Source organism: Lithobates pipiens, unplaced genomic scaffold, assembly GCF_037356315.1.
Source record: "Lithobates pipiens isolate NorthernLeopardFrog02 unplaced genomic scaffold, aLitPip1_a1.2 Scaffold_10, whole genome shotgun sequence".
In the NCBI taxonomy this organism is placed as follows: Eukaryota; Metazoa; Chordata; class Amphibia; order Anura; family Ranidae; genus Lithobates; species Lithobates pipiens.
Genome location: NW_027507686.1, coordinates 24890866 through 24903268, shown reverse-complemented (window position 1 = coordinate 24903268; position 12403 = coordinate 24890866). Strand labels below are relative to the sequence as shown.

Sequence of the window (12403 nt, the reverse complement as noted above, 5' to 3'; positions counted from 1 at the left end):
CTTCCTCTCCTGTGTTTACATTACAGGAGAGGAAGTGATGTCACGGGGGATTTCTATTCGTCGGGAGCGATCGCGAGGGGGTGGCCATGAATGAATGGCCGCCCCCTCGTCCCGGATCGCTCCCGGACGAAAACCGACCGCCGCAGGCACCGGGCGGGGGCCCGATCGGGCCCCCGACCCGCGGGAGGCAAGGGACGTACATGTAAGTCCTTATGCCTGCCCGTGCCATTCTGCCGACGTACATCAGCGTGCGGCGGTCGGCAACTGGTTAAATTCACCAAGCTGAGACAAGCCCAGTGGTGTCACTAGGTTTGGTGTCACCTGGTGTGTAAAAACCCGGTGCCACTCCCCTTATCAGACCAGCTCAGAGTTGGAGGTTCAGCTACTGTACATATATATATATTATAGCTGTGTCCAGCAGCACCCCCGTTATCAGATCAGCTTGGGGGGCAGGTCAGCTACTATGTGTATATTATATATAAAAATAGATGTGTGCAGCTGCACCCCCCCCCCCCCCCCCCCCCACCTTTAGCAGACCAGCTCAGGGTGGGCAGCTCAGCTACTAAATATATTATATGTATATTTATATATTAGTTGTATATAAAAAAAACTATAGTATATGTAGCAGCGGCTCCTGAAGAGCACGCACTATGCATTGTTCTAAAGTTAAAGTGGCCTAAACTGCAGTTTGGTTTGGGTATAATTATCTAAATTGGGCCTCTGCATCAGTCTGACTGGACTGTGAGATGTTCAGCCTGGCTACAGGGGGCACTGTCTCCTCTGGCAGGCATGGAACTATGGTCTGGTCAGGTGCTTAAGTTGCTCTCTCTCGGAGCATACCCAGTGGGAGTGGTGCTCTCTGGGAGAGGGTATTTAATATGCAGAGGACACGTGGTTCGGGGTTCTGGTCCAGAATGATGTGCTGACTTCATGGTCCTGGTCCTCCAGACCAGCCCCCAAGAAAGCTATGGCCTGGGGTGCGGATCCACCCGACTTTAATGTCTTGGGGCTGGCTAGCCTGAGGCAAGGAAACTAAGGAAGGATTCTGAGGTGGTTTGGTGTCGTCTCCGGTTCGGGAGAGACCCAGTATACTTCCAGCATTCCAGGGGAAGACTCTTCAGAAGAACACCACGTACAGGTTGGTTTTCTTAGCAAGAGCCTGGAAGGGCTGAAGTAACCGAGAGAATCTGGTCTTGTTGATATCGTCAAGTAGGTTGAGAGATCTAGGTATCCTACAAGTGTTCGCCAGCTTAGTTTTCCTACGGGTTCTACAGCAACGTCTGTGTCAGAGACATTATTTTGTACGTTTCTACAACAATGTCTGTGGCAGAGACTTGTTCCTGAGTAAGCACCAAGTTGGCGGCTAGGCCTTGTGAGAGAAGGACTGTCCAACCTGAGTGATCATCCCGTTGCGAATGGCTATTCTCTGGATGCAGTCAGAGTAAGCACGTTCTTCAACGTTTTTCCTGACTTTGACACTAAGAGTACCTGAACCCTCTTTCCAACCCTCTGATCCCAAGTTAAAAGACTGTTCAATTGTCTGAGTTTTGCAAATAAAATCCATTCAAGTGGACCTGTTGTCAGTCTCGAGTTATAGGCCATCTGCCACGGGACATCCCCTGGACGTGCTACAAGGAGAACGGAAGGTAACGGTAAGCCCAAAAATAACCAGCAGCTCCTTCGGGGGTTAGTGCTACATATAGTTGTATATAACAAGCACAAATTAATTTACCAAATGTATAGTTGTATATAAAAGAAAACTATGGTATAGTTGTATATAAAATGCACAATTTAATTTCCCAGAGCTAAACCTTTCATCCAATTTCTAAGCGGCCATATTTGTTTATTTCTAAAAGACCCCCCACCCCTCCTTTACACTTCAATGTATTCAGATCGCCGCAAACGGCAATTCTGGATACCGTATATCTTTTTAAAACCGGCGCCATTGGCAGCAGAGTAAACGGGAAGTGACGTCATGACGTCGCTTCCGTGTTTACTATGAGGAGACTGGAACGAAGCCGATTACGGCTTTGTTCCAGTTCCTCACCAGCAGCCGGAGGCATCAGACGTGGAATCGGTGCTCCCGATCGAGCGGGAGCACCGGTAACAGCCCGCTCCTCCGGCATAACAGCCGAGCGGCTTTTAGCTGATTCGGTTGTTATGGCTGGATAGCCAATCGCCCGCTGAAAAAAAACGGTACCGGGATGATGCCTGCAGGTGCGGGCATCATCCCGGTATACCCCCCGGAAGCCAAGCACGCACATCTGCGTACGCTCGGCGGGAAGGGGATAAACATTCCACCTGGAGATATAATAGAAACATTCTATTTCAATTTTACCCTCATTCACACAGAACTTATGTTTCACAGGATGCAAAGCTCTATTTATTTATTTTTTGTATAAATACACCCCCAACTATTGTAAACCTGTTTGTAAATACTTTTTGTTGGTCTGTATCCAGCCTAAAATCTGCTCACATCTACACACCTGTCCCACTGTGCATGGTCTGATACAAGAGCGGCATGTGCTAATTGTAAGAATCTACAAAAGGAAGGAAATATAAAAATTGGGAAAATCAGGCATTTTTTTTGTCTGGCTGGAAGGTCAAACTTAAATCGCTGCACCAGATAGACACCAGGAGGTTGCACTACCTTCCGGTGTTTGCATCTCGGCACCCTACACACAATCCAACAAATGTCTACTCAGGTCCCACAATGCACTACCTGCAATGCCCAGCCATCAAGGACCAATGTAAGTGCAATAAAGAGGCTACACCCTCAAGTGACTCATTGGATGTGACAGTTTTACTGCATCACCACTCACACCAGTGTAGTGTATTGTGGTGCACTAAAACCAAAATGCATTGGTGTGGCATTAACAATGAATGGCACTGCAGCACACCAAGCAAGCACAGAAAATACCTGTTGATCCTGCCAGAAACGCTGTGTTTGGGTCACTTCCTGTAAGTTGAACTGAAAGTACAAGCAATGTTATCTTTCTTCTGTAAACTACCAATCCCTGTATACTCCATGTAATGGAGATGAACAAAGGCAAACATGTTTGCAGTATAGCCTGGGTGACAATCATGGCTCCTTCCATGGATCCTCACAATTGGTGAGCGTAGCTGCTTAGAGGCAGGAGGTGTGTAATTCAAATGACAGTAGCCTGAAAAAGATAAAACTAATGCAGCCGTGTCATCCAACAACTAATAAGCTTCAATATTTTACTGTTACTTTTGTTCAGGCCACGTCTTGCTATGGGGTGACCACACTCCGGCCATGCCCTCCTATTGTCCTTGTGTTGTCACCTTGCCACTTACGCCCCCTGGTGGAAACTAAATATGCCTTTGCCCACAAATATTGTACACAGGCATGGTCTGCCCTTTGGAATGCTGGTCCAAAGCATTTATGTGCCGGCGATACTGGTGTGGGTGCATATAATCAAGAAGTGGCTGAAAAGAGGCTGGAGATCGGCAGCACTGAAAAGAGGGAGGCGGGAGGATTCTAAAAAGAAAACCTGCGGCAAATGTTTATCATACACAGTGCTTTAGCAAACTAAATGTCATCCAGTTAGGTCTACTGTAGCAAATACAGTATATAGTACCCCACCCACATGTCCAAGGTACAACCTATTGGGGCAGTAGCTTCAGAGGGCCTATAATACACATAAACCTGGCCCGGGTCAGTAGGGTTTTTGGAACCTTGCAGTTTGGTGGCAATTCAGACCAATTGTTTCATCACCTGATTGCTTAGTTATTGCAATCACATCCAGGAAAATTTGAAGGACATTATTTTTAATTCAGTCTTTTAATAGACTAAATGAGGATTTTATATAAATTTATTTCACGGCTCTGCCTCGCATCGCCCTGGAAAAGAAGATACGATCAAAGATTCAGATCAAATCTTCAAAACTGATGTATGGACGGCCACATTGTAACACTGTATCATGTGTATTGCAGCTGCACACAATAGTGGCATCTTGTGGCAGTAATTGGTACTGCAACCCATTATTATTTACAAATGAAAAAATATAGATTTTCATTTTAAAATCTAAATTTAGCTAGTGCAACGTATCGATGGAACTGCCTGGGCTTCACTAATAACGAGTTGACCCTCATCATGGCAATTAATATAGAGTTGACCGTCACCTCACCATTGCTACTAGTATAGAGCCTCGACATGGCCATTAAAGTGGTGGTAAACCCTTACAAACCACTTTGACCTACATGTAAGCCTAGATTAAGGCTTACCTGTAGGTCCAAGAAATATCTCCTAAACCTACACAGTTTAGGACATATTTACAAAAAGACAGTCACTGCTGTCAAAGGTGCACTATATGCCGTTAGTGGCAGCTCCCGTGCGCATGCGTGGGAGTGACGTCATCGCTGCTCCGGCAAGGAGAGTGGCCGGAGCAGCGATACCTGGAAGAAGATGGATGCTCCGAGCTACAGGGGACATCCGCGACATCGCTGGTTCCTGTGTCAGGTAAGTGACACATAATGGGCTACTATGCGATGCATAGTAGCCCATTCTGCTTTACCTTTACAGGGAGACAAAGAAGAAGTAAACCCATAGTTGAACCTCGACATGGCCATTACTACAGAGTTGACCCTCGACATGGACATTACTACAGAGTTGACCCTCGACATGGCCATTACTATAGAGTTGACCATCATCAAGGCCATTACTATAGGGCTAGCCCTCACCAAGGCCATTGCTATAGAGTTGACCCTTGATATGGCTATTATTATAGAGTTGACCCTCGTCATGACCATTACCTTTTTAGAGCCGGTGTCCCCAGACCACATCATGAATTTATGGAGCTGGCTTTGTACACTGGGCACATGGTGGAACAGAAAAGGGTCTTCACCAAACTGTTACAACAAGGCTTGAAGAGCACAATTGTCTACAATATCTTTGTATGAGATATCACCAGTACTTTTCACTGGAAACACATGAGCTCCATCATTTGGAGGTGGAGGGGCACATACCTTTGGCCATATATTGTACATGTGCACACAGGCAATGAAAGTATACATGTTTCGGGATTATGGGGATTTGTCTAAAAAGACTAAAGGTGGTCTTAGAATGTTAGAACATGCAACCCCCAATCAATGGCCAGCTCACCTGTGTCTACATTTCCCACATCGCTCAACCCATTGTGTCTGCTTATCTAATGCACTCCTCTTGGCCTCATTCATGATGAAGTTGAGCCATGGTATCCTGATGCTAAATAAATCAGTATGTAGCATGCCCTCACCAAACTCTACAGCTGCGTGGGTATTCTCCATTCCGCACCACCTCCTCCGCAAGGACAAATGCTTGCAGATCTTGAGGTTGCTGCTCCCAGTTTTCGCTGGCATCTGGTCCATTGGCAGCGCTCTCTTCCACACTGGCAACAGGCGATGGTGCCTGTGCAGGTTCCGCCCTGTTGCTCCTTCCAGCATCCTCCACACCTCCCGCCAGCCGCTGCTCCCTACTGATCAGTTCCCGGATGTCCAAGATGAGTCGTGACAGTTTGGAGAAATTGCGTGACTGCTCTATGCAGGGAAGGCGCATTGGCCGGGTCAGGTCTACTTCCAGGGTTGGCCATCCAGCTGGGACATTAAGGTCTCCCTGAATACAAAGAGAACAAATTCATAATGTACGTCCGCACCATTATAGGGCCACTACACAGATGACAACTATACATTGTACTTTACATCTGACCTCTGGCCTTCTCTTCAGTCTTGAACAGTTGTACAGGCTCCTCTCCTGGACTGAAATGGCTTACAACAATTTCACTGCACACTGCGAGCTTCTCACAACAAGCATTAGAAGCTGCAGCAAGTCACATAGAGCCTGCCAAATTTCCCAGCTGGAGGACTTGCAGCATCTTCTAGCCCTTTCCTCCCCAGCCTGACTGTCCCTGGCCAACCCCTTGCATTCAGAAGGCTCAACAGAGCATGTAGGCCCTACGTAGTAAGGTCTGTATGCAAATACAATGTGTAACAAGTGTGTAGGGTGCTGAACTTCAACACCACCATATAGCTAGGTATCAGCAGACAGAATAGGGTGCAATGTCAGATATTGGGCAAATCCGAGCAGCCTCAAAATGATCACTGGGATAGTGGGATAAGGAGAGTAATTAATAATACACTAGCCAGGCGCTCCAGTGGAATCGCATATGAACAGTCTGTGGAATGAGTGGTATGCAACTGGCTAGATGACAGTTGATTCCAAAGCCCCAAATCCACAAGAGACAGGATGTCCAGTTCAAGTAATGATTTATTGCAATGAAAAGATAAAAAGTCTTACATGGGGCATCACAGTGTGTACCAGTTGTTGAAAGAACCCAGCCTGAGGTCGGAAGGGATGTGCCGGAGGGACTCGGATGACAGATGGGATCCGTGACAGGATGACGACGGCTGTGGCAGAGGAAACGGGTGAACACTTGTCACCGGAAATCACATCACCAGAACCAGGAAGCCTACAGCCGCACAACGTAGACCACTGGAACACACCAAGGAGGTGCTGACAGAACAACATGCTTTGGGGTAATGCCCCCTTGTCAACTCTCAATGGGCTAACCAGCAAGGCAATCTTATATACCTATATCAACTGGAACGGCACATCCCCTTGCCCAGAGATAGGCAAATCAACTACCAGTGGATAACTAGATTAAAAAACAGCCATTATACCAAGAACTATACAGCTGTCCCAATATAAGATGATTAAAAAAATGAACAATAAAACTATGATGTAATAAAAAATAGAGTTACAGTGATATTATCCCACCAATGCTTGTTTGATACAATACAAATACCAGAAAAAAGTACTGGGCTGAAGCTCATGATATAAGGAAAGACTAAAGGAGATGCATGGAAGGGAGAGGAAAAAAGGAGGGACCATTATCAGGGGTTACATCCATCCACACCCACATGCCCATGCTCATACATACAGTGCCTTGAAAAAGTATGCACACCGCTTGAAATTTTCCACATTTTGTCATGTTACAACCAAAAACTTAAATGTACTTTATTGGGCTTTTATGTGATAGACTAACACAAAACGGCACATAATTGACAGGTGGAAGGAAAATTATAAATGGTTTTCAACATTTTTTACAAATAAATATGTGAAAAGTGTAGCGTGCATTTCTTTTCAACCCCTTTTACTCTGATACCCCTAAGGCCCCTTTCACACGTGCGGACAGTATGTCTGTATTTCATTCATCCATTTATGGATGAAATACGGACATACATGCATTCCTATGGGATAACGGGTGTCAGCGGATGAAAATCTGCTGACACCTGATATCATCCGTCTCCGCTATGGTCCAATTCTTATTTTTCTATCCATCTGCAGAGCGGATCGGATGAACACGGACAGACGGTCCGTGTTCATCCGATCCCCCATAGAAGAGAGCGGAGATCTGACAGGGCGGTCCCTGCACAGTGTGCAGGGACCGCCCTGTCATCTTCCGGCTCAGCGTGGATAAACAGAGCGATCCCCGCTGAGCAAGCGGATGTTCACAGGGCGGATCATCACGGATCTGTCCCGTGTGAAAGGGGCCTATCTAAAATCTAGTGGAACAATTTGCATTCAGAAGTCAACTAATTAGTAAATACTTAGTAGTCCACCTGTGTGTAATTTAATCTCAGTATAAATACAGCTGTTCTGTGAAGCCCTCATATGTTTGTTAGAGAACCTTAGTTAACAAACAGCATTATGAATGACAAGGAACACACCAGACAGGTCAGGGATAAAGTTGTGGAGAACTTTGAAACAGGGTTAGGTTATAAAAAAATATCCCAAGTATTTTACGTCTCACTGAGCTCTGTTCCATCCATCATCTGAAAATGGAAAGAGTATGGCACAACCGAAAACCTACCAACACATGGCCGTCCACCTAAACTGACAGGCCGGGCAAGGAGGGCATTAATCAGAGAAGTAGCCGAGAGGCACATGGTAACTCCATGTGCCTGAAGGAGTTACAGAGATCCAGAGCTCAGGTGGGAGAATCTGTCCACAGGACAACTATTAGTCGCGCTCTCCACAAATCTGCCCTTTATGAAAGAGTGGCAAGAAGAAAGCCATTGTTGAAATAAAGCTACAAGAAGTCCTGTTTGCAGTTTGCGAGAAGCCATGTGGGGGACACAGCAAACATGTGGAAGAAAGTGCTCTGGTTAGATGAGATCAAAATGTTACTTTTTGGCCTAAAAGCAAAACGTTATATGTGGAGGAAAACTAACACTGCACATCACCCTGAACACACATCCCCACCGTGAAACATGGTGGTGACAGCACCATGCTGTGGGGATGCTATTCTTCAGGGACAGGGAAGCTGGTCAGAGTTGATAGAAAGATGGATGGAGCCAAATACAGGGCAATCTTAGAAGAAAACCTGTTCCAGTCTGCAAAAGACTTGAGACTGGTAGGATAGAACCAATGTTATGATGGAGTGCTACCTTTGTCATTATTCTTGCTCCTCTTCCTTATTCCTCCTCCTCCTCTTCCTCCTCATTCCCTGCCCCTTCTTTGTCTATGCCTGCTCACTTGGCTGTCGTTCCTTATGTTCAATGGCTAATATTTGGCCACAGATGCTTTAACCAGTTGCCGACCGCCGCACGACGATGTACGTCGACAGAATGGCACGGGCAGGCATATGTGCGTACCTGTACGTCCCTGCCTTCCCGCGGGTGGGGGGCCCGATTGGGCCCCCCCCCCCCGGTGCCAGCGGCGGTCGGAATCCGTTCAGGAGCGATCCGGGATGAGGGGGTGGCCATTCGTTCATGGCCACCCCCTCGCGATCGCTCCTGACGAATGGAAGTGCAGCGTGACATCACTTCCTCTCCTGTAATGTAAACACAGGCAGAGGAAGTGATGTAATCTCTCCTCCGTGTCGGTATTTTTCGTTCCGGCACCGAGGAGAGAGGATCGGTGAGTTGCACCAACACTACACAATACAGGAGAACATGCCGGGCACACTCTCACCCCCCGATCACCCCCCCAATCACCCCTGCACCCCCAGTCACAGTGACACCAATTGCATTTTTTTTTTGCATTGGTGTCATTTGTGACTGTAATAACTGTTAGGGCAGTTAGGGTTAGCCCCCTTTAGTTCTAGGGTACCCCCTAACCCCCCAATAAAGGTTTAACCCCGTGATCACCCCCCGTCGCCAGTGTCACTAAGGCTGGGTTCACATTGCAGCGGTTTATGAGAACGGATGTGATTCGCACCGCACTGCAGTGCAAATCACATCCGATCTCTGTGCGATTCGAGTTCAGCTATACAGATAGTATGGCTGAATTCGCATCGCACCCGCTGCAAACTCGCACGGGAGCCTTTTTTTGGTCCGCAGCAGAATCGGATCGCATGGGTGTTCACACCATGCAATCCGATTCCTGTCCGAGTTTGCAGATCGCACTGCGATATGCGAACTGATCTGGGGGTGTCATTAACATTTCACTGACACTCCCAGCAGTTCGCATAGGGCAGTGTGATGCGGGAACCCGCCGCGGATTCGTGGCGTTCCCGCATCGCTCCAGTGTGAACCCAGCCTAATAAGCGATAATTTTTCTGATCGCTGTATTAGTGTCACAGGTGACGCTAGTTAGGCAGGTAGGTATTTAGGTTCGCCGCAGCTTTTTATAGCGCCAGGGACCCCCATATACTACCGCATAAAGCCCCCTGATTGCCCCCTAGTTAACCCTTTCACCAGTGATCACCAAATAACTGTTACAGGTGACGCTGGTTGGTTAGTTATTTTTTTATAGTTTCAGGGCACCCGCCATTTATTACCTAATAAAGGTTTAACCCCCTGATCACCCGGCGGGTGATATAAGTTTGAGGGTCAGATAAGGTCTGTGTCGCCCCAGGCAGCGTCAGGTTAGTGCCAGTACCGCTAACACCCACGCGCAAAGCATACACCTCCCTTAGTAATATAGTATCTGATCAGATCTATATTAGCGTCGCCAGCAGTTTAGGTTTCCCAAAACGCATTGTTAGTGGGATCAGCCCAGATACCTGCTACCACCTGCATTTAGCCCCTCCGCCAAGCCCAGCCCAGCCCACCCAAGTGCAGTATCGATCGATCACTGTCACTTACAAAACACAACGCACATAACTGCAGCGTTCGCAGAGTCAGGCCTGATCCCTGTGATCGCTAACAGTTTTTTTTTGTAGCGTTTTGATACAGTCGCTGACAGCCTAGGTGCTTTTTTACCTGTGAGTCTCACTAGTGTACCCCTAAAATTAGGGGTGTCTACTTTCCAAAATGGGGTCATTTGGGGGGGTTTGTGCCATCTTGGCATTTTATGGCCTTCAAAACTGCGATAGGTAGTGAGGAGTAAAATCAAAAATTTACACCCTTAGAAATCCTGAAGGCAGTGCTTGGTTTTCGGGGCCCCGTACGCGGCTAGGCTCCCAAAAAATCCCACACATGTGGTATCCCCGTACTCAGGAGAAGTAGCAGAATTTATTTTGGGGTGTCATTTCACATATGCCCATGGCATGTGTGAGCAATATATCATTTAGTGACAACTTTGTGGAAAAAATAAATAAATAAAAGTTTGTAATTTTCCCGCAACTTGTGGCAAAATATAAAATATTCCATGGACTCAACATGCCTCTCAGCAAATAGCTTGGGGTGTCTACTTTCTAAAATGGGGTCATTTGTGGGGGTTTTGTGCCATCTTGGCATTTTATGGCCTTCAAAACTGTAATAGGTAGTGAGGAGTGAAGTCAAAAATTTACACCCTTAGGCCGCGTACACACGCGCGGACTGTTTGCCCAACCTTGTTCGTCAAACAGTTTCGTCAAACAGTCCGCTCAAAATTTGCATGAGCGGACTTGCCCACACACGAGCGGACTGTTTGACGAACAAGGTTGGGCAAACAGTTCGCTCAACTTTTGAAATGAACGGACTCGCCCACGTAAGGAGGAGGCAAATCCGCCCATTTCGAGCGCGTGTACAGGTAGGCGGGGCCCGCGAAGGAGTCGTCGCGGGCTCCGCCGCCTGGAATGGGCTTAAAGGGGAACCCCAACGCCGAAAAAAATCGGCGTGGGGGTTCCCCCAAAGTCCACACCAGACCCTTGTCCGAGCACGCTACCCGGCCGGCCAGGAAAGGGGGGCGAGCGAGCGCGCCCCCCCTCCTGAGCTGTACCAGGCCGCGTGCCCTCAACATGGGGGGGTGCCTTGGGGAAGGGGGGGCCGTGCGGCCCCCCCACCCCAAAGCACCTTGTCCCCATGTTGATGAGGACAAGGGCCTCTTCCCGACAACCCTGGCCGTTGGTTGTCGGGGTCTGCGGGCGGGGGGCTTATCGGAATCCGGGAGCCCCCTTTAAGAAGGGGGCCCCCGGATACCGGCCCCCCACCCTATGTGAATGAGTATGGGGTACAATGTACCCCTACCCATTCACCTGTGAAATAAAGTACAAAAAAAAACACAACACAGGGGAAAAAATATTTTATTGCACAGCTCCGGGGGTCTTCCGTCTTCGGGGGTCTTCTCGCCGGACTCCTCCGCTATGTGTGTGTAGCTCTTTTACTAGCGGAGGAGTCCGGCTTTCTTCCTCCCCGCCGCCGGCCTCTTCTCCCGACTTCGGGGGTCTTGTCCCCCTCTTCGGTTCTTCTGCCGGGCCACCGCGCCTTCTTGTAGCTCTTTTACAGGCGGTGGCCCGGTCTTCTGTCGCCGCTGTCGTCGTCGCCGCCGCCGCCGCCTTCCGTTCTTGTTCTTCTTCTTGTTCTTCTTCTTCTTCTCCTGGAGATGTTGACTCGACGATCTCTCCGGCCGGAATGCCAGAGCCGCGCTGTGCGGTCACTTATATAGTGACAATGGGGCGGTGTCACATGGTATATGTCACATGGGTTGGTCACATGGTGACCCCGCCCCCTTACGATGTCATAGTCCCCATGTGACATCAACCCATGTGACCAACCCATGTGACATATACCATGTGACACCGCCCCATTGTCACTATATAAGTGGCAGCGGAGCGTGTCCCTGGCATTCCGGCCGGAGAGATCGTCGAGTCAACATCTCCAGGAGAAGAAGAAGAAGAACAAGAAGAAGAACAAGAACGGAAGGCGGTGGCGACGACGACAGCGGCGACAGAAGACCGGGCCACCGCCTGTAAAAGAGCTACAAGAAGGCGCGGTGGCCCGGCAGAAGAACCGAAGAGGGGGACAAGACCCCCGAAGTCGGGAGAAGAGGCCGGCGGCGGGGAGGAAGAAAGCCGGACTCCTCCGCTAGTAAAAGAGCTACACACACATAGCGGAGGAGTCCGGCGAGAAGACCCCCGAAGACGGAAGACCCCCGGAGCTGTGCAATAAAATATTTTTTCCCCTGTGTTGTGTTTTTTTTTGTACTTTATTTCACAGGTGAATGGGTAGGGGTACATTGTACCCCATACTCATTCAC

General features: G+C 48.4%; 1 protein-coding gene across 5 annotated transcripts in view; it reads right to left on the bottom strand.

Moving 5' to 3' along the window:
- LOC143928148 (F-box only protein 31-B-like) overlaps nt 1–6401 on the bottom strand; it is a 219652-nt gene extending 213251 nt beyond the window's left edge. For 4 of the 5 annotated variants that reach the window (XM_077452897.1, XM_077452871.1, XM_077452879.1 and 1 more), the window contains exons 1-2: nt 6296–6401; nt 5259–5614 (exon numbers count right to left, since the gene is read on the bottom strand). Coding sequence is in view for 1 of the 5 variants with exons in the window: in XM_077452925.1 (XP_077309051.1) it covers nt 5259–5614; nt 6296–6304 (365 nt within the window). In the remaining 4 variants the exon portion in view is untranslated. The remainder of the gene's footprint in view (nt 1–5258; nt 5615–6295) is intronic. The other variant, XM_077452925.1, reaches the window with a different exon arrangement.
- Between the last annotated feature and the right edge of the window lie 6002 nt (nt 6402–12403).